The sequence below is a fragment of the Carya illinoinensis genome, chromosome 3 (assembly GCF_018687715.1).
Source record: "Carya illinoinensis cultivar Pawnee chromosome 3, C.illinoinensisPawnee_v1, whole genome shotgun sequence".
In the NCBI taxonomy this organism is placed as follows: domain Eukaryota; kingdom Viridiplantae; phylum Streptophyta; class Magnoliopsida; order Fagales; family Juglandaceae; genus Carya; species Carya illinoinensis.
Genome location: NC_056754.1, coordinates 1,371,179 through 1,392,726, shown reverse-complemented (window position 1 = coordinate 1,392,726; position 21,548 = coordinate 1,371,179). Strand labels below are relative to the sequence as shown.

The 21,548-nt window shown below is 35.6% G+C and overlaps 3 protein-coding genes across 7 annotated transcripts; 2 read left to right on the top strand and 1 right to left on the bottom strand.

Moving 5' to 3' along the window:
• Positions 1-779: 779 nt before the first annotated feature.
• Positions 780-7,262, top strand: LOC122302330 (probable sucrose-phosphate synthase 4). Of its 3 annotated transcripts, none has more exons than XM_043113534.1 (14): positions 780-1,287; positions 1,850-1,942; positions 2,047-2,261; positions 2,480-2,543; positions 2,844-3,043; positions 3,156-3,633; positions 3,890-4,021; positions 4,236-4,367; positions 4,462-4,638; positions 5,050-5,103; positions 5,200-5,262; positions 5,618-6,460; positions 6,568-6,695; positions 6,863-7,262. In XM_043113534.1, exons 1-14 carry the CDS (start codon positions 1,081-1,083, stop codon positions 7,134-7,136), a joined length of 3,060 nt encoding a protein of 1,019 aa, XP_042969468.1. In that variant the 5' UTR covers positions 780-1,080; the 3' UTR covers positions 7,137-7,262. The 3 variants fall into 3 exon arrangements, with proteins under 3 accessions (XP_042969468.1, XP_042969467.1, XP_042969469.1); XM_043113533.1 differs by having other exon boundaries at positions 781-1,287; positions 2,038-2,261; XM_043113535.1 differs by lacking the exons at positions 780-1,287; positions 1,850-1,942 and having other exon boundaries at positions 2,132-2,261; positions 2,357-2,543.
• A 522-nt stretch (positions 7,263-7,784) lies between these two features.
• LOC122302331 lies at positions 7,785-13,205 on the bottom strand. Its single transcript, XM_043113536.1, has 13 exons — positions 13,134-13,205; positions 12,964-13,022; positions 12,748-12,834; positions 11,940-12,073; positions 10,943-11,001; positions 10,805-10,859; positions 10,665-10,715; positions 10,084-10,114; positions 9,551-9,591; positions 9,378-9,482; positions 8,508-8,555; positions 8,046-8,165; positions 7,785-7,926 (listed from the first exon to the last, which is right to left on the bottom strand). Exons 2-13 carry the CDS (start codon positions 13,010-13,012, stop codon positions 7,858-7,860), a joined length of 849 nt encoding a protein of 282 aa, XP_042969470.1. The 5' UTR covers positions 13,013-13,022; positions 13,134-13,205; the 3' UTR covers positions 7,785-7,857.
• Positions 13,206-15,136: 1,931 nt separating this feature from the next.
• Positions 15,137-20,320, top strand: LOC122302329 (glycerophosphodiester phosphodiesterase GDPD4). Of its 3 annotated transcripts, XM_043113531.1 has the most exons (10): positions 15,137-15,424; positions 15,738-15,824; positions 15,931-16,028; positions 16,151-16,211; positions 18,136-18,216; positions 18,434-18,526; positions 18,781-18,870; positions 19,468-19,531; positions 19,802-19,929; positions 20,017-20,160. In XM_043113531.1, exons 1-9 carry the CDS (start codon positions 15,206-15,208, stop codon positions 19,900-19,902), a joined length of 894 nt encoding a protein of 297 aa, XP_042969465.1. In that variant the 5' UTR covers positions 15,137-15,205; the 3' UTR covers positions 19,903-19,929; positions 20,017-20,160. The 3 variants fall into 3 exon arrangements, with proteins under 3 accessions (XP_042969465.1, XP_042969464.1, XP_042969466.1); XM_043113530.1 differs by lacking the exon at positions 19,468-19,531 and having other exon boundaries at positions 15,144-15,424; positions 20,017-20,320; XM_043113532.1 differs by lacking the exon at positions 19,468-19,531 and having other exon boundaries at positions 15,145-15,424; positions 16,147-16,211; positions 20,017-20,320.
• Positions 20,321-21,548: the final 1,228 nt, after the last annotated feature.

Below are 21,548 nucleotides of genomic sequence, written 5' to 3'. Positions count from 1 at the left end.
TTAAAATACTTGGACATACTGTTTTTTCTTTCACACGAAATTAAAAAGACGTGTCGTGATAAATGAATAGATACTAAATATTGGAAACTAATGAATAAAGGTGCAATTATTTGGTCGTCCTTCAAATATAACCTTGACGTGGTCGATTGGCGACTGCTGTGATTGAAACAAGTACAAGGTGACAAGGATTATAGAGGAATCAGACATGCTCGACAACGGAAACCTTTGTCTCTTTGTGGGGACGAAGACAACAAACACTTAATGGAGAGTGTTTCTACGTGCATCATGCAAATAAATTAAACATATATATTGTTTATTTTATTAATTTTTCCCTTTTGTTTTCATGCAAACAATCACAGGATTAGAGTGCGATGCATGCAAAACAAAAATATTGATCTTTTCAATTGCTAAAAACCACCCCAATCTCTTGTAATAATATTATCAAGCTTAATTATATATGCTATAAACTATACACTATACTGATAAAAATAAAAAGTTAAGCCTTGAGGTCCTGAGGATGGATGGGAAGGAATAGTTGGTATATTAAAAAAGGATTCTCCACAATGGAATAAAATGAATTTTTAGTGTCTGTACTGAAGAATAAGGATGTTTAGGTAATATGCTTCGTGAAAGAATATATAAGGGAAAGAATCGAAGCCACCCGGCCAATTTATACATATATATATATATAGTCATTAATTTAATTGTCTTATTGTTTAGATGAAAATACTAAAAACTGAAATTCGAGGTCTTTTTAAGGAGCCCATCTCCTTTCTCCATTAATTCGTTTCACGCTACAGTCTTTGAAACCATACGCTCTCTCTCTCTCTCTCTCTCTCTCTCTCTCTCAAGATACTTCTTTCTCTAGCAAAGGGATTTTATAAAACTATGAAACTTCAGACTACCACTCATTTCTCATTGCTTTTATAAGCTCAAACAGCTATAAAAGCCATTCATTTCCCTCTTCCCTGACATAACCAGAAGCTTTTAAGTAAGTACTTTTCGTTCTCTAGATCTCTTCCCAAACTCGATCCCTACAAAGAAGCTCTCAAGAGGGGAGGGGAGGATAAGTCAAAAGTGATGGCAAGAAACGAGTGGATTAATGGATATTTAGAGGCGATTTTGGACGCGGGAAGTAAAACAAGGAAGAGGTCTGATGGGAAACCGACTGTCGCAAAGTTCGAAGAGAGAGAAAAAGAGGAAAAAGTGTTCAGTCCCACAAGGTACTTCGTGGAAGAAGTTGTCAATAGCTTTGATGAATCTGACCTCTACAGGACTTGGATCAAGGTTCGTTTCCTATCTATCTCTACCTGCAATTAAATTTGCATTGATTAACGCTCCATTAATTGTGTTTAGAAATTAATGTCTAATATAATCACTGAGTTCCTACCTACGTACGTACTTCCGGCATCCCATAATTTTTTACCAAGTAACACGTACTTATGGTTGTCTTACCATAATCTAATCACACAATTAATTAATGAACATAGGGCCAAAAGCGAAAGATAAATGTAGTGAGCTAGCATATTATATCCCTAGTTTGTGTGGCGATTTTTGCACGAAAGTTATCTCTTCTATTTCCTGGACCTACGAAACATGAAGAGCATGCAATTGAAACACCAATAGATGGGAAGTAGGGACCACACTCTCTTTCGAACTGTCTGTTGATCTTTTCTCATGAGGGGCCACGATACAAGACATGATCAAGTGGTACTTATGGTTAATTATCTTACCATGCAAAGCCCCAGATACCGATCAAAAATAACTTGAATTCTCTCAATTGTGTTAGCAAAAGGAGATAAAGATGAATGAAAATAACTTGTGATTGGCGGTGAGCTATTACGTACAGGTTATAGCAACTAGGAATGGTACCCGTGATCGCAGTAATAGGCTGGAGAATATGTGCTGGCGCATTTGGCATCTCGCTCGCAAAAAGAAACAGGTGAGCCACTATACATCATATTCCAATATCAATGGTAAAGTGTGCTGTACTGATCGAATTTTATAGCAGAAACTAATAATAATAATAATATATAGCAACTGCAGATAGCATGGGACGATGCAAAGAAGCTAGCAAACCAGCGCCTAGATCGAGAAAAAGGCCGTAATGATGCTGCAGATGACCTCTCAGAGCTCTCAGAGGGCGAGAAGGGTGAATCCAATGTCTCAGAATCTGTCAAGAATATTTCCAGGATCAACTCCGATATACATATCTGGTCAGATGAGGAAAAGTCTCGGCGACTTTACATTGTCCTCATCAGGTATTTTGGATTGCTGTCTAAACTTGTTATTTCGGAAAAAAGGGGTTGTCCCTGCGACTAATTTGGTCCAAACTCGTTTCAATGATCTTCCTAAGGTACCTTTGTTGTGATCCTTCCAAAATTTTGAAGAAAAAGGAGGAACAATGCGCAGGTGGTTCTATAGTATGAGGGAAATGAATAACATTCGGTTTTTAATACTACGGTATTTATTCTTGTAGTATTCATGGGTTGGTGCGAGGAGAAAGTATGGAACTTGGAAGAGATTCTGATACCGGTGGTCAGGTGGTTATTTCATGCTACCCCTACTTCCATTTAAAAAATTTCAGATGTTTTTACAATAAATAAAACAAAATTCAAGTTTTATGTAAAAATGGGCAGCCCAACCAAAGAAGAACTGGGCTTCTCAGTCACTTGGCCTCACAATGAGGACCTCCCTCCTGATATTAAGGAACCCATATATAGGCCTATGTCTGAGCCCACCAAAGGCCTTGACTGAACCAAGGATAGTGGCCACAGCCGATTCAGTCTCAAATCTTTCAAACCTAATACAGTAATACTGGTCTCTGTTTTTGCATATTTAAGGTGAAATATGTTGTGGAACTTGCTCGGGCTCTGGCCAACACAAAAGGAGTCCATCGCGTTGATCTTCTAACCAGACAAATCACCACACCGGAAGTAGACTGTAGCTACGGTGAGCCCAATGAGATGCTGTCATGCCCATCTGATGGAAGTGGTAGCTGTGGAGCTTACATTATCCGAATTCCTTGTGGGCCACGCGATAAGTAATTACCTTTTTTTTTTGGGTCTTAAACCTATTCCTAGTGAGTTAATTTTTCGGATAAAGAAGCGGAAATACTGACCCACGAGTCCAACAAATGGGCAACTTTGTGACAGGTACATACCAAAAGAGTCACTTTGGCCTCATATACCTGAATTTGTTGATGGAGCTCTAAACCATATAGTTAACATGGCAAGAGCTCTAGGTGAAGGGAATGGGGGAAAGCCAACTTGGCCTTATGTGATTCACGGCCACTACGCTGATGCTGGGGAGGTGGCGGCACGCTTATCTGGGGCGTTGAATGTGCCAATGGTGCTAACTGGCCACTCATTGGGCCGGAACAAGTTTGAGCAACTGCTTAAGCAAGGGAGGTTTTCTAGGGAGGACATAAACGCAACCTACAAAATAATGAGAAGGATTGAAGGTGAGGAACTAGGTCTGGATGCTGCTGAAATGGTGGTGACTAGCACGAGGCAAGAGATTGAAGAGCAATGGGGATTGTACGATGGGTTCGACCTCAAGCTTGAGAGGAAGCTTAGGATTAGGAAACGGCGTGGAGTTAGTTGTTACGGGCGACACATGCCAAGGATGGCGGTATGCACAATCTCTTGTTGATTGTGGTTTTTCCTACAACTGAAAGAATGACTTGATTTTCTAGTAATTTATGGTCAAATCACAGACTAAAGGGATACTGTGAACTCACATAAGACTAATAACTATGCGGCATTGCCGCATAGGTACATTGTAGAAGTTAATCTACCTAAATTCTCGGGAGTTAAAAAGGTATTAGTAAAGTGTGTATTGCAGCATAAAGATTCACAATTGCATACTAATTACTACGTGGCATCAGGTTATACCACCAGGCATGGACTTCAGCTATGTCACCACCCAAGATTCAGTGGAAGGTGATGGTGATCTCAAGTCATTGATTGGCCCAGAGAGATCTCAGACCAAGAGGAATCTGCCTCCAATATGGTCCGAGGTTGAAATACTTCTGCTAATCTTTCTTACCATTCACATCGTGTCCATGAAAATGACTCTACCATGTTATATAGAATGCTATAACCACGAGGAGAAAAGGCATTTACGTATGGGACATTTTTTTTTTTTTTTTTTTTTTTTTATAAATGCAGGGACAATACGTATGGGACATTTACGTATGGGACATTTGATTTAACTCGATTTTATAAATGCAGGTAATGCGATTTTTCACAAACCCCCACAAGCCCATGATACTCGCATTGTCCCGTCCTGACCCAAAGAAAAACGTCACCACATTGCTCAAGGCTTTTGGGGAATGCCGACATCTCCGAGAGCTAGCTAACTTGGTAATTTTAACGCTGAAGTAAATTTCGCAACGGTTCAAACACGGTTCAGCAGAGGTGATACTAATATACTTGGGGCAAATTTTTACTTTTGCAGACACTAATACTGGGCAACAGAGATGACATTCAAGAAATGCCTAATAGCAGCTCGGTCGTTCTCGAAACGGTACTCAAACTCATTGACAAGTACGACTTGTATGGTCAGGTGGCCTATCCCAAACATCACAAGCAATCTGAAGTTCCTGACATTTATCGTCTGGCTGCAAAAACAAAGGTACATACCTTACATTGCCCGATGACGGATACAGTGAACACCTAGGACGGTCATGAACCCAGCCCCTTGCTAATTCTTTTTCTTTATAAAACGAGTTTCAACGGCCCATGACGGCCTTCACAGTCCATGCGGATGGCCAAGATTTGGCAGGCCATCCGCCAAGGCCCATGATGTCAGATAGATTATTATTATTCCTTTTTTTTTTATTATTTAATAAAGGAGATAGATTATTATTCTAAACGTGAGAGAGTGACAGAAACATAAAATGCATTTCACGGCATTTATAGAGTAATAGTTAACCCAAATGTGAGACTTACTTATATATTTATCACTCTTGCCTCAAACGTTAGATTTCTTCGTTCAAATCCCACAAAATTTGCTAACGTAAGACTTGGGTGTTGTCTCTTGAAGGGAGTTTTCATCAACCCAGCTCTCGTGGAACCTTTCGGTCTCACACTCATTGAGGTAAGACTTGATTTATGTACTCAGAAGCAAAAATCTGATCATAAAAGTTATTAATTTCCTATAATTTGCTTATCCCGTATAATAAATATCTTGTAGGCAACTGCTTATGGTTTACCTGTGGTCGCAACCAAAAACGGAGGACCTGTTGATATTCTAAAGGTAATGACGAACCTCAAGTGTTTTTTCCAACCTACTAAAGCTATACTCAATTGTGTTTCCTATTCAAAGATGCACTTCATTGTTTCATCTATATAATCTAGCCAGATCTCTGTTCTTTTAATTTTATCATTCGAACGCTGGGATATGCACCACGTGCGTCATGCATCTTCATCTCTATTTCAAGCATCTAGCACACGTTTAAACCTAATCTAGTCATTCCCTGCTGATCCTACTTATAATCAGCACCATAGAAAAAAAGCCTACGGAATGCACTCCTTGCCTATGATCACCCAAATCTATACAAGGGAATGGCAATATTTCACCAAACTAATGGAGGAGGGCTCTGTTCTACCAGGCACTAAACAATGGACTCCTCGTTGATCCACATGATCAGAACGCCATAGCAGATGCATTGCTAAAGCTTGTCGCTGAGAAAAATCTTTGGCTCGAATGTCGAAAGAACGGCCTAAAGAATATCCACCGTTTTTCATGGCCAGAGCACTGCCGTAACTACCTCTCCCATGTTGAGCACTGTCGAAATCGCCACCCCACCACCCGTCTTGAGATCATGCCAATTCCTGAAGAACCGATGAGTGATTCTCTACGGGATGTGGAAGACGTTTCTTTGAGATTCTCCACAGAAGGAGACTTAAGGATCAATGGAGAGCTGGATGCAGCAAACAGACAGAAGGAACTCATTGAAGCCATAACCAGAATGGCTGCCTCCAATGGCCATCACGGTGCCAATTACTGTCCAGGTATAAGGAAGTGGCTATTTGTAATAGCCATAGATTGTTATAACAGCACCGGGGATTGCACGGAAATGTTCCAGGCAATTATCAAGAGTGTTATGCAATCTACACAGTCCGGTTTTGGCTTGGGTCAGATAGGCTTTGTATTATTAACCAGTTTAACTTTACAAGAGACCATAGAAGCATTGAAATGCTGCCAGGTAAATATAGAAGCCTTTGATGCATTGGTGTGTAAGAGTGGAAGTGAAATGTATTATCCATGGAGAGATATGGTAGCTAATGTGGATTATGAAGCTCACATAGAATATAGATGGCCGGGTGAGAATGTGAGGTCGATGGTGACAAGGCTTGCCAGGATAGAAGATGGAGCTGATGATGACATCGTGGAGTATGTGGGTGCATGCAGCTCTAGGTGCTACTCATATAGTGTGAAACCGGCAGCAAAGGTGAGAAATTTCAGATGGTATGAAAATGTCGAAGGTGGTACCTTATATGAAGCATTTTCTTATCCCATAACATTTCTAACTATAATTCCAATTTATATAAATGGCAGACTAGAAGGATAGACGACCTCCGCCAGAAGCTGAGGATGAGAGGCTTTCGATGCAATCTTGTGTACACACATGCAGCATCGAGGTTAAATGTTGTACCTTTGCTTGCATCAAGAGTGCAGGCACTAAGGTCAGACCACTTTTCTTAAATATATAAAAATTGACGTGCCGACACACACACAAGCAACATCGTAATGCCCTTATATGAAACATATACATTAATCCACGTGACAAAACAGTTGGACCCAAAATAAAAGTTGAACAGGAAAAGTTTTCAATCATTCTTGTGTTATGCAGGTACCTTTCAGTTATATGGGGTATTGATCTATCCAAAGTGGTTGTGTTCGTGGGTGAAAGAGGGGATACAGATTATGAAGACCTGCTTGCCGGCCTCCACAAAACCCTTATTCTAAGAGGCTCTGTGGAGTATGGCAGTGAGAAGTTTCTTCGCAGTGAAGACAGTTTTAAAAGAGAAGATGTAATTCCACAAGATAGCCCCAACATCGCCTTGGTAGAGACTTACGGAGACCATGATATCTCAGCAGCTCTAAAAGCTCTTGGAATCAAGTGAACAGACCTTCCTTCGTTTCTTTTTTCTTTCTTTCTTGCTTCTTTTTTACTATTATTATTATTATTATGGTTATTATTATCATTTTTAGGGTCTTTAAAGCAAATATAGAAGAATACTGGGTCTCAATATCTTGTTAAAAATTTCTATTTTATCTAAGATTATACATCTAAGCTTTTCAAAAACCTAGTCTTGAGCATACACACGATCTTTGATATGATTCATAGAAGTAACAAAATAGCCACTCGCCAAAAAAAAAAAAAAAAAAAAAAAAAAAAGAACTCTGCACAAAACGTTTAATTGCATTCTAGATGTGCCTAGGTGTGTACAGTTCTTTAGCGATTTTGGGCATTGAAGTTTAGGTGTACAATATATAATCTTTTAAAATCAAGAACCGGCAATTTAGGATAGGTGATGTGGGGGTATCGAAGCATTTTTCTGTATTGAATTATTGATATGGTTTCACTTTCACTGCCCCTTCAATGCGTATTCCCTTGTTTCGTTCACAAAGAAACAGTTCAAATCACAAACATTTTTTTTTTTACTTGCAGGATTATCTAAAATTGGCCTTCTACGACTCTAATAGTTTCATCACATTATGTTTCAACGACTTGAAAGTATTGAATTCTTTAAAATTTAAAGAATTACCTGTAGAGCGAGTCACTAATGCTTTCTTTCTTAGTCACTGAATTCTCCAAGTTTCAAGTACTTATTTCACATTTTTTTATCCATGACTGTCCACACCCACCTCGTATTCCTCTCCGCAAGCACATTTAACAACATGGGAAATTCCCTGCAAAAAGCAGAGGCTTCCATAATGCAAGGGGACAATTTCACATGGAAAATACAAATTGTGTCGAAACTTGCTTAATATCGGGAAGGTAAAAAGCAAAAGCTTATCACTGTATTTACCTTCAGTTTTCCAATTTGGTCTAGCAGAGACTGCAAATACTCAGTTTCTCCTGCTTTATCTGATAGAAGGGCTCTGTGTTCCTCTTCCAGGGTCTTAATATCCATTGCTCTAAGTTCTGGCTGTATTCATCCACACATTCAGAGAATGCAATAGTTGCATAACATGGTATAAGAATATTTGAATATATTGGATTCAGTCTCTCTCACTGCCCACTCGGCTTGACTAGCAGAATCTCAAATTTTCAACAATTTTCTTTGAAACCCCCTGTTGAGCATTCTAAATTACTCCAAATTCAAGATAACTTAACTATATAAATTGTTGTAAAATAAAACGATGCAAGTGGTCATCTTCATCGAGCCATTATTTAGGCATCAAATAGGTCCATTCTTAAACACTTCTGCATTACCATGCAACTAAAAGCGCACACATGCAGTCATATTTGTGCTGAGTAAACAACTGACCTTAAATTCATTTGCCCTGCACCTCACTTGCTCAAGAAGCTGCATCATCTGAAATACAGAGGGATGCTTGTGCAACGATTCGATATACCAAGATAAGCAAGCAGCTTTTAATTAGAAATGCTACTGAGGACAATATTATTTCCTCAGAGTCGGGTGGGGTGGGAATGGGGTGCTGGAAACACTTATTTTTATTTTTCAGTTTGAGGGCATATTACATACTTTCACTAGAAAAAGCAGAAATTACTTGGGATCTGGTTTTTGAGAACATAATTAAGACTAAATGCTATAGATAAAGCTTCAATCTCCCCTAATTTATCTTCAAATGTTCAAAATAAAAAGATACTTGATAGACCAAAATTGATGCCAATCCACTTCCACTCAAACTACATAAGATACTCATCACAAACTTGAAATCAAATTAACTTTGTTGCTTCAAACGTCCTGCATTCTACACCTGGATTAACTAATCTTTAGAGCCTGCCAAATGGGATCACTAATCAGTTATCCTTTAAACAAACTATGTTAAAAATCATGTATTTTGAAGTGAAAAGTTCCTCTAGGCTAAGCAGTTAACCCAGACCTGAATCTTGGCTAAGCAGATAACCCATATGTGGGAAATTAAACATAATAATAATAAGATCAGCTTAAGTGACTTCATGTAATTTGACAGACAGCTAATTCCCTGAAGCAACAAGTTAATGAAATCTTTACATGCTCGATATAAGTAACTAGACACTAGACTTGGGAAGTTATACAATCAGCAGGATATTAGTTACTAGACTTGGGAAGCTATCAGCATATGCACTATCCAAATTGATAAATCAATATACATCTAAATTTGGTTGACTAATAGGCATATAAAGATGTAACCTTGCTGTTCTCCATGACAAGGTTGGATTTCATTTCTGAAATTGCATTGAGGTTGGCTTTAGCAGAGTCTAGTTTCACCGCCAGGCTCATCTTTGCTTCATTCCCCTGCCACTCCAAAGATGAGTTATGACCTTCCACCTCCTAAAGTGTTTAGAGAGATGGAAGAGTTGTACCAGATTGTCCATAATGAGATCGCTATTAATGCCAGACTTCCCTGCAAGAGAAACCCAATATAAGAGAGGAAGACGTGGACGCAATGTTTCAGTAAAAACAGTATCCTTCAGAAAACTGAACCTTGGCTTAAAAAACATTTTCTCCCCCCATAAGAATGGGTTGGGGGTGAGGTCAAGGTTTCAAGATCCACTAGATGTGTCTGAAACTTACCAATAGAAAAGGAAAAACTGTTGTAAAAAGGATATGGTGCTTCTTTTTAACTCTCCCTTGTTTCAGGAAAATTGACACTGTTTCATTTTCTTGGATATACATGCAACATGTGAAAAATTAACAGCTAACATTTTCAGAGTTTCAGATGGGAGAGTGAAATTTCAACTAACAGATACAGTCCCTTATGGCCCTTAGACATTAAGGAAAACTTCAAAGACAACAAACACAAGAAAAATTTGGCTGCATGTCCCCACAAACGGGAAGGGGTTAGCTGAGATGTAAACCGCTATCTCAACTGCATAAAGAATTCCAAGAGCCATACCTCCTGTTTGCTCATCGACTCTTGTCTTGACCTGTATAAAATCTAATTAGCAGTATAAAATATAATATTAGCAGTCACAACGTAATTTTCTATCAGTAGGACCTGAGAACTTCTAAAATACTTTGGGAAATCACACGCAAAAATACAACTGGAGAAAGTAGGAAAAAAACTAAAAAGTGGCATCTTTAACAAACGGCACTTCAACTAGTTTAGTTCATGCATACGTGGTTGTGACTGCATGACTTAAATGTGTGTAAACAAAATATAGAATAGCAACACACATACAGACACGGTAGAAAATTAACATTCACATTATAAAGTGTATTCAGGAGAGGACTTTGTAAATGGAACAATTTAAGTCTGATACTGGGGAAATCAAGAATAGACTACAGCAAATGCAGACTCCCGAGATTATATCAGCTTGTAGATGGAAAAACACATGTACCCACACAAGCATCAGGCAGCTGATTTGTCGCCTAGAAGATGGCTGTTGAGTAGGACTATCTAGCTGAAGCTATCACAGCTACGATGAATAAGAAACGGGAGAGGGGGACGGGGCGCGGGGATCTAGACAAACGTACCAAACCATGTTCTCCCAACTCTCTGCTTATGTCATGAGAATTGACCCAATCCTGCAAAAAATTTAAGGAGATCATCAACTACAGATTGGAATTTGAACAAAGGGTATTAGATTTACAAGAAAGAGCTTCCGGAACCAGACCTGTTGTTCCTGTAATTTGCAATTGATGTCCTCTGCAACTTTGGTGTAGTAGATGCTGTTATTGTGAACAGATTGCATTGATAATGGTTGAACAATATCTCATGAACTACAATTGTCGCAGGTTTTTCTTTGAAGTACCTTTTCTCTATAAGTTTGGCGGAGAAGCTGGCTTTTTCTTGTTGAATAAGGTCCAACGTCTGTTTGTTATAGAATCGTGGTTAAAACCAAGAAAGTGGCACAAAAAACCGTTTGTCCGTTAACTAATCAGGCGTGACATACGTGCTTATTTCTTTATCAAAACATAAATTAGCCGCATGTGATATCCCTTACATGCGATGCGTTTCAACCTTTCAAGGCCAGGTATAGGGTTATAGTAGAGTAGTTAAGGATTGTGATTCTCAATTTGACTTATTTCTGTTTCACACCCCATTTTTCTAGGCAATCCACTGAAAAGTAATAAAAGACTGAAGTAACGCTATGAAACATGCTTAGTTTATTAAAGTTGTTTTGCGCACAGGCTTGAACAGTGTGATTTAAAAACAAAAATCATCTAGAGAGAGGCTTGAACCTTCTTCGTGCTGCCTGTACAATTAACAGCTAAACAATAACTTCAGTCACTAAAATCTTCCACGTCACTTTCTTTCACCATTCAAATCAAAATAAACAGATCCCAAAATCTTTACAAGCTCTTACCACAAGGAATACGCAGAAGCAAATCCTGGAATAATGACCTTAAGAAGTAGAATGTTACAATTGCGTACTAATATCCGGTTAAAAGCAACTCCTATTACTAACTTACGAAGTAGCATTTCACTTACGAAGTAGCATTTTGGAATTGTGTAATTACAATGACCTTAAAATATTACAATTGAGACGCACAAAAGGGACGGCATCCCCAAAATGCAAAGCATCGCATGTTTCAGGAATGGAGAAAAATACTTGACGCAAAATAATTGGTCCCTTTCTCTCTATATTTATTTTTAAATAAATTTTCCTCTTTCAAATATTGATTACTTCTTTGCAAATTTCTACGTTATCGTGTAACACATGGGCCCACTAAGGGTTTCGACGAAGGGCTTGAATAATCAAGTACTCACACACCGATAAAAACAGACCCACGAGGGAGAGATACTACCTGTGTAAGAGTTGAAGAATCAGACTCCAAAGAGGCAATCCTTCTCTGTTTTTCTAGTATCTGTGAGCATATCTGACCCTTCTCTTTCCTCATTTGCTCGGTATCTTCTTTTAGTTTCTTTGTTTCAGATTTTGCTGCAACATAATGATAACCAGCGAACGAAAGTCACCGAACGAGGATTGTAATTATTACATGGTAAATAAAGAGGCGCATTTCATATGCTTTCGATTCCAGAAAAGAAATTTACTTATCTCATGATCTGAAAAGGATATTTGATAAAGATACAACAACGCCAATACTAACAACAATAATCATACAAAAGCACTAGTAATTTTAAAAACAAAAACAATAGTACTAATTCCAAACCCGTGTACATAACCAAGGTTTGAAAACTAAACATTTGAGAAAATGGAAGAAAAATGAAAAAATAAAAATAAAAAAACAGGAGTAGCAGGCGGCACAGACATAAACGAAGGCCTCTACTATAACCTAGGAAATATAACCTGTGTGTACCACTTAGATCATAAAACCAAACGGAGTACCACTGGAAATTTTATTTTTAAATTTCAAGATTTATAATAATAGTTGCTTCCAAATTTCCATTAAAAATTAATTCGGTTAACCATAGAAAGTATTACAAAATGAACAGCCTAATATGCACTACAAGCTTTTTTCAGGAAAAAAAAAAAAAAACACCAAGAAAGCATACACGTAATATAATTACACAAACATACAGATGCATTCCTGCATACGTGCATATGTAGGAAAGTAATGCGAAGGAGAAGAAAAATAAATTAAGCAGACGAACCAGAATTAAGATCGTTTTCCATGGTTTGAATGGTGGTTAACTGCATTTGCTCTTCGACTGAAATCTTCGCCGCTTGATCCTCCACATCTATTAGTATTCATTCAAGTTAATGTTACAGATCGCAGTAATTCTCTAATTTTCTTAAATATTTCTTGTCTTTAAAAGAATAAATTAGAGAGAGAGAGAGAGAGAGAGAGAGAGAGAGAGAGAGGTAACCGTTCATCTGAGACCGCAAGGTTTTCATGTACTGCAAGTACTCGTCCATCTTCAAGTTCCTGCGGATTCACAGAGAAAATGTGAGTCAAATTGAAATTCGCTTACACCAAATTTGGCTTGTACAGAGAGGGAAACACAAATATTAATCTAATCAATCGAATCAGCCTTACGGTTGCTCCCCGCAGAGAGATATCTACAGCGTGCGTGTGCGTGAGTTTTTCGACCTTTCTGGTCTTTGCGAAATGAATTTATAGAGAGCAGATTTTGGAGGGAAAAGTCATGATTTTTGGTGTATTAAAAAAAAAGTGTTTTTTTTTTTTTTTTGATAACCTTGGATGTCCGGGTCAGCTTACGCGCACCTCGACTAATTCTAAGGGGCCTTAAAGTTAACGACCAGGTAAATCCTCCAATGACCCTGAAGGGACTCGAACTAGTGACTATTGGGGAGCAAACCCAAGGCCTGACCAATTGAGCTACCCATCGGGGTTACAAAAAAAAAAAAAAAAGTGTTTTTCTTTCAGAAAAACAAAAAAGTGTTTTATTATTAAAAATAAAATTTTTTTATGTAAATTTTATACATGTTTAAAAAAAAATAAATGTACGAAATTTCGGCACCTTAAATTCTCTATTTTTTCCAACATAAAGATTAGGAATATTCTAGTCACAAATGAGCGACATAAAAATAATTTTATAAACTGACGTGATTTAATGTAATTTATCAGATTGTAAAATTATTTTTATTATAAAATAAATCTAACGGATCCAATAAAACTATATTAATTTATAGAATTATTTTTGTATGATTTTTTTATAGATGTAACAGTACTCAAAAGATTAATCTAATAGTTAATTTTCAAACTGATTCCTAACAAATCCATGTTCCATCAAATTTTATTTGAAAGCAAAATTGTTGGATAAGTAAAATTATATTCTGTAGTGTAAAAATCTTTTAAAATAATTATTCTGCATAAAAATAGAATGTCAATATGTAAACTTGCAAATAAATTTTTTTTTTTTTTTTTATAAAAGTTTTATATTGGATTGTTGCGCAACATTAGAAATTAAAATTTCTTTTATTTTAAGAATTTTTAACGAATAATGTCACTCCGATAAATGGGGATTGTTCTTGTCAATTCAGTGTTTAATGTGACAAGTAAAATGAATCAAATGGTGTACCTATATTTGTACTAATTATTTTTTTAGTTTTTATATTTTTTTATTTATGTTTTTTATTTTTAATATATTTTTTTAATACACAAAAAAAAAAACTTCCAAAAGATAAAAATAAAATTATTTAACACAAGATCATTTAATTTTATAAAACTAAACTATCTCATTTCATCTCATATAATCATTACAACTTTTTAAAATTTTCATAAAGAATATATTAATAATTCAACATTTTCAAATAAAAAAATATTAATATTAATAAATTATATTATAATAATATTTTATTCAACTTTTAACTAAACATCTCATCTAATTTCATTTAAATTGTATAAACAAATAAGATTAATTTTAACAAATGGCCTATCAGTCTACCACGTGTATGAATTTGTACAAATAATGTTAAATTTATAAGTTTTGCTACTTATAAATCCCTCACAAGACACATCATATTTTATTTTATTCTTCTTAAACTAATTGAATTATTATACACATTGTGAATATACCACACATTTAATAAGTGAAAAAAAATGATATGTAGTGTATAAGAATAATGAATAAAATTTTTCTAAATTTATAGCAACCTAGCGGCACCAATGATTTTACGTCTATTTTTATTATCTAATGAAAATTAGTATTCATAGTTTATCTCTTCATTTTGAATTTTGCTACGTATAAATAAAGTCGCGTATTAATTTGCATATTAATATTGATTTATTTATATTTAAAATTTAAATTAATATTATTTTTAATAAAATTTATTTTTTAATCGATTATATTATAGTGGTGCACATATTAGTACGCAGTTATGCTTACAACTAAATTTTATAATTTTTAGATACTTCGTATTATTACAAATTCAGGCGATTACATTTGCCCGCCCCTATAGCTCCAATTGTCGTCTTAAAAAGCTTTACGTAACGCACTTGTCAAAGACGACGTCTTAAAAGTCATCTTGTAACGCATTTGTCAAAAAAAACTTCAATGCAACATGTCCGAGTCTCCGACCTAACAATGCGGAGTGACGTCTTTATAATTGGAGCTGCTGTCAAGGAGAAAAGAAGGGAAGGTGCCGATGAGGGAGACCGAAATGGCGATCCCAATGAGATTGGGAAGGAGACAACGAGGACGGCAATTCCTACAGAGGCAAGTCGGGCTCGGTGGTCGATTCCTTCATCGCTTCAGATTAAGATTTTCTTCGCAAAGGTTGTTCCGTGCTATTATCATATGCCTGGCCCTCGTCGCTCTGTTGCCTCCCTTATTCTTCCACTTCCGGCTCAAGCGCTTCCATCAGGTCTGTCAGTTCCTCAGTTAACTCAAACCCTTTACTCTTCCCTTTAGAATTCCATTTCTATGCAAATAAAATTACACCGTTACCTTAAATGGGATATGGATATTGAGAATGAATGAATTTTTGCTGTAGATTTTAATGGCCAAAATATGCACGATTTTCTTATGTCTGCTTTAGCAACTTAGATAGGTTTTATCTCTTATATAACTTCTTGTTTTACTTGGGCTATGCCTATTCGTATTAATATTATCGTTTACCTATAAAAAAAAAAAATGAATGAATGAATGAATTTTCTTTTGCTACGTTTGCAAAATAGGTACGAGAAAGAAATTGCGGTTGGCTGAATGATCCTCCTCTTGTATGTGCTCACGGGGGTGACTCAACTAAGGCCTTCCCCAACACGGTGAGCATCCCCACATTTTTTTTTTCTTGATAAGTATATGTAAGCCTCCCATGTTATGAAATTAAACTTTGAGACCTAATAATACTAATGTTGAATTTCTTCCCAGATGGCTGCGTATCATATGGCACTTCGTTCTCAAGCAAACTGCATTGAGATCGATGTTTCTCGTTCTTCTGATGGGGTTTTGTTCGCTCTGCATGATAGGTAAAGTTAGCCAGTACTATCCTAAAAGTGTCCAACAACATTCGTCTTTGAGTGTTATAATTGTAGATTGTTATCTATTGAATTAAAGACTTGGGGATTTGATTCTCACTTGGCACAGGCAGGGATTTGCAGCGGATGTCTGGAAACAGTACTACTAAAGTAGGGCACTTGAGCACAAAAGAGGTAAGACTAGGTGGCTTAGCTTTCTTTTCAACAATGTTAAGCAGCTTCTCAAGTATTTGTGTTACGAATCAAAGTTTTGTTGTCAATCTACTAGTTAATTAAAGCTTGTATTTAGGTGTATTCTCTTGTATGCATCTTGTGTACTTGGGCTATTGCGTATTTACTTGAAATAAAATTCTCTTATTAACTATAAAAAAAAAAAAAGGAACACACATGAAAGTTGTAACTGTAAATTTACACACTTGTAACTGTAGTCTGTAGATGAAGACTCATTTGGGTGGTGGGGTTGGTTTACCAGGGGTACTTGTCTAACACTAATCAGCCACTAATTTTCATTACCTGACTGTACTGAATAAATATGTTGATTGATCCTGAGCAAAACAGCCAAAAGGGAACGGATTGATTTGTTCTTGGGTTGAAGCTGGCCAAGTGATGTTAGGGTTGATATCTTAAACTTTGCTAGGTCTATCATTAATGTGTCTTAGTGGATTAATGTTGGTGTGGCATGCATGCAAATGAAGAAGTTACATATGAAAAAACCAAACAAGACTCTTATTTGGGACGTAAGAGATTGAGTACCAGCCATTCTCCTAACATAATAGAGGTTATAGTTTCATAAGTTTTACTGTAGAAGCATGGTCTACGATATTTTCCCGTCAATATCAATGTTGGGGTTCTCAGTTGTAAAAGTAGTGGTGGTGGCATGCATGCAAATGAAAAAGTTACATATGAGAAAATCAAACACGACTCTTACGGAATGCTTGGAGAACGAGATGAGATGAGAATTTTGTAAATAGTAGTTAGATGATTTGTGAATAGTAGTAAGATAATTTGAGTTAAATATATATTAGGTTTTGAGAAAAAAAGAGAATAAAAAGTTGAATAAAAAATATTATAAAGTTTAAATATTATTAGAATATAATATTTTAATATTAATTTTTTTTTTAGATTTGAAAAAGTTGAATTGTTTCTTGTTTTTTATTTGGAAATTGGGAAAAGTTGTAATGATTAGTTTAAAGTGTTTGCATTTAAATATTGTTTGGGAAGGAAATGAGATGGGATGAGATGAGATGGGATGAGATGAAACATGTTTCCAAACATCCCCTTAGTCAGGACCTAACAGATCAAGTCCAGCCATTCTCCTAACATAGTAAAGGTCATAGTTTCATAAATTTTACCGTAGAAGCATGGTCTACCATGTTTTTCCCCTCAATTTCAATGTTGGGGTTCTCAGTTGTAAAATTAGTAGTGATGCAGGCTAGTTAACAGAATTCTTGACAAAGAGTGAAGAGGACGAATTTTGCCTCCAGTAAACTGCTTTCCTCTTTATCATCCATATCAACTAATTCATGCTGGTTTCTAGTGTTTTCTTTTTCACATGATCTTGTATAATTTGAAGCATCTAAAATTTTTCGATTGTCATATCATGTTAATCTTTTGTGAAAGATAATAGTTTTAGTTTTCTTTGGGGTTGATTTGTCGAAGAAATAATGATACCTTTTTAGATCTAGAACTAATTCACCTGTGGTTTAGGTCAGATCATATTCAATTAAACGGCCGCTGGTTTAAAAGGTTTCACTTTACCCCTCTGAGATCACATACTTAATGGTTTTTTTTCCCCTTCAATCGTAAATATTATCACGTGTAAATCACGTACCTCAAAATAAAACTAAAAAAAACACAATAGCAACTTCATTGAACTCTGAATACTTTGACCGATTAAAAAAATGAACTCCGAATACTTTGAAGTCGTGAATCAGAAGCAGACGTGACCATATTTCAGTTGGATAATGTGCAAACTTTCAAACTACATGCTGGAATTCAAACTTGACCCAAACCACAGGTGGATAATTGCATATATTACATGCATCAAAAGATCTATGAGTAATTTTGACTGAGATTGTATTTTAGTTTGTGATTGTAGATACGAGAACTTGGCAGTGCTCATCAATCTGTGCAGAAGTTTCATGATGAAAGCATTCCTACTCTTGAAGATGCTTTGACGGTATTTTCCAGGATTTCCTTAATCCTCTCTCCATAAAGTTACATCCTTTATCCTCTCTTTTTAAAGTATTTTTTATGAACATATTTCATCAATCTTACTGACCTTTTTTGTTTGCCCTGTGAGACTATTCTTGACATCTATCGGCACACTCTTTTTCTTTGTCCTGTTAAAGCTTTGTTGTTGAGTTTTCTGACCGTTATCCTAATCATGTTCTTAGTTGATATCAAGTTCTGTTCGGCAAGTGATTCTAGATGTTAAGGTTGGGCCTCCATCTTATGAAAGAGGGCTTGCAAAGGATATTCTTTCTGTTGTAAGTTTGTTGTTTGCTTCCATTTCCCTATTTCTATCTTATTTTTTCAACCTTTTACTCTACATTTGTGTTTATATGATACGCATTTGAAATGATCTCTAACATTATGGTTTTTGGAATGGTGCATGTTTAGCAATTGTAAAGTTGACTCTTTGTTTTATTACCAATAAAAAAGGTTACCTTTTTGCGATTTTAAGTTAAAATGGTTTTGCAAGTCCTGTAGCCTTATGATTTTCAGTGCCTTCATTTTACAGGTTGAGAGGACGCAGTGTAAGAATTGCCTTGTATGGGCTAAAAGTGACAATTTAGTAAGTGACGTAATTAAACTATCGCCGGATATTGTGGTAAGAATCAGTTCGCTGATTGTACTTCTTCAGGATCTTTTTCTACATAATTATTAATCTTACAATAGATTCTTTGTCCTGTTTGCTGAGTTCTTTTAGGACTTTTTTCTACATAATTATTTAATCTTACGATAGATTCTTTGTCCTGTCTGCTGAGTTCTTTAGTGATGATCATCTGGGGAAGATAAAGACTTCATGTTCATCAATGTGAGAAGACTTTGGCAAAATTGTTAGGTTTAATTGTTAGCTTCTTTGAAAGCTGAAATGGTACAAGTCTGTGGTCTATCGTATCATGTTCACTATATTGTATGGTGTAGGAATTATCCTGCACCCATCACATATGAGTCTTCCTTTGTTTGCATCTTATTTTTGTTTTCTTTTTCTTGGTGGGGTTCAGGTTCCGGGGGTGAGGAGACTTTGGCAAAATTTTTAGGTTTAATTGTTAGCTTCTTTGAAAGCTGAAATCGTACAAGTCTGTGGTCTATTGTATCCTGTTCACCATATTGTATGGTGTAGGAATTATCCTGCACCCATCACATATGAGTCTTCCTTTGTTATCATCTTATTTTTGTTTTTTTTTTTCTTGGTGGGGTTCAGGTTCCGGGGGTGAGGAGGGAGTCTGGATTGTTGGAAACTATGCTTCCTTTTCTTAATGGATATGGTTTGTCATCACCAAAGCCTTTTTGGTCCGCAAGTCTTTTAACAGTCTATTAGTTGAATTTTAAAGTAAATAGGATTCGTTGCTACAGACTGATAATCTTGTTACCAGCAGGACTTATTCACATGAAATTATCACAAAATTTTTCTTGTTGATGCATGACCTACTCAACTGATATGGCACATAAAGCCAGATGTTTTGGTACAGAATTTGGTGATGTTGGTTTATGAGTTTGTTCTCTTTGCATGTTGAAAGGTTGAGATGTCATTTCAGGTGGGCTACATTGTGATGAAGGATCCTTCTACTGGGGCTCGAACAAACTTGTTGAGGATGAGAGGTGCTGGGGTGGTTGGTGTTTATCACCCTCTGGTTGATGAAAAGCTTGTGAAAATTCTTCATGGGTATGAAGTTCATTTGATGTATATGAATTTGCAGGCTACATAGCTTCCGAGCAGTGCGATTTCACATTTACATCTGGCTCTTTACAGGATGAATAAAAAGGTCTACGCCTGGACTGTTGATGATGTAGATTCGATGCAAAAGATGTTGTTTGAGCGTGTGGATGCTGTTGTTACGAGTAATCCTACTCTACTTCAACATCTAATCCAAGATATCAGAACCCAATGTCTTGAGGAAGGCTTTTTTTGGTCACGATGACATTCATTCGTTTCAAGGACAGAACTTAGGGCCTGATTGTATTGAGAAATCATTTTATCTTGTATTATTTCATCTTTACATTTTTTTTAAATTCTCACACAAAATATAATAAAAAATTCAATTTTTTTTTTCAAATTTTAAAACAATAAAAATATGAAAAAAATAATATTTTAATAATATTTTATTCGACTTTTAACTTTGATTTAAAATCATCTCATCTCATTTTACTATTCAAACATCTTCTCTATGAGAGAGCCTTGCCTTCTACTTTCACTTATTTTTAGATTGAAAAATACTTTTAGTTCCAAATATTTTACAAAAATAAATTCATAAATTAACATGATTTAATGTGATATATCAAATTATAAAGTTATTTTTGTTTTAAAGTAAATATAACAGATCAAATGAATTCACGTCAATTATAAGTTTATTTTGATAAAATTTCTTTGTAATTATAATATTTTTTTTTTCAGATTTAGAATGGTGTCCTTGCTATGATGGTCTGATGGGTTCGTGTTACAAGATCATTTGTCTTGTAAAATTTACTTGCATGCTTGAAAATTTATATTTAAGTTTTTTTAAAATTAAAATGAATTCTTTGGTTTGTCGACTTTGAACTTAAAAAGAGTTTTATTATTCATTATCATTACATAGTATACATCACACATTTTTTTATTTTTTATTTTATTTTATTTTTTTTAAACTAATTAAATTTTTCTATTTATCATTCATATATCATAGATTTTGTAAGAGAAAAAAAATATATAATGTATAGAAATGATGAGTAAAATTTTTCTTTAAAAAATATTATATTCTTCTAAAAATTGTATTCATGCATAGGTTTTGAAGTTAGAAAAGTCCTATTATCAAAGCCAGAGTATAAAACATATCTCTTAAAATGATTATCTTGTATTATTATAACTTTACTCCTAGCCACTTTCTTAATCATTAAGTAAAATAAAACATTATAAAAAAAGAGTAATAAATAAGTAGTAATGCTATCAATTTCCTATAAATAGATCTTGCAAAAACACATATAGATCTAATAAAATGTACAAAAAATATGATATATATATATATATATATATTTGACCCACCCATGGCCATGGCGTGTCTGTGGGTTTTTAAGCAATGACATGTCCATGAGTTTCTGAGCAGATCCGCAGCCACATCGTGACTGTAGGTTTCTAAGCAGACATATGACCATGTCATGACTGTGGGTCATTGAGAATTTTTTTTTTTAAAAGGTTAGAAATATGTGAAGAAGAAAAGGAAGTGGGGAGGATAAAGAAAAAGAGAATAAGAATCCGTTGAATTAGGGAGAAATAGCCAATAGGTATTTGGAAAAATGTGAGGGTTAAGA

Bases quoted from the DNA above. Each gene is read 5' to 3' on its own strand.
- LOC122302330 (XM_043113533.1), top strand. From the start codon at position 1,081: ATGGCAAGAAACGAGTGGATTAATGGATATTTAGAGGCGATTTTGGAC. The intron at 1,943-2,037 runs GTGAGCCACTAT...AATAATATATAG, and splicing joins TCGCTCGCAAAAAGAAACAG to CAACTGCAGATAGCATGGGA. The intron at 5,104-5,199 runs GTAAGACTTGAT...AATATCTTGTAG, and splicing joins TCGGTCTCACACTCATTGAG to GCAACTGCTTATGGTTTACC.
- LOC122302329 (XM_043113530.1), top strand. From the start codon at position 15,206: ATGAGGGAGACCGAAATGGCGATCCCAATGAGATTGGGAAGGAGACAA. The intron at 16,029-16,150 runs GTAAAGTTAGCC...TGGCACAGGCAG, and splicing joins TTGTTCGCTCTGCATGATAG to GGATTTGCAGCGGATGTCTG. The intron at 18,527-18,780 runs GTAAGTTTGTTG...TTCATTTTACAG, and splicing joins CAAAGGATATTCTTTCTGTT to GTTGAGAGGACGCAGTGTAA.
- LOC122302331 (XM_043113536.1), bottom strand. From the start codon at position 13,012: ATGGACGAGTACTTGCAGTACATGAAAACCTTGCGGTCTCAGATGAAC. The intron at 10,716-10,804 runs GTCTGGTTCCGG...AATTTTTTGCAG, and splicing joins GCAAATTACAGGAACAACAG to GATTGGGTCAATTCTCATGA. The intron at 9,592-10,083 runs GTATGGCTCTTG...TTTCTCTTGCAG, and splicing joins AGTCGATGAGCAAACAGGAG to GGAAGTCTGGCATTAATAGC.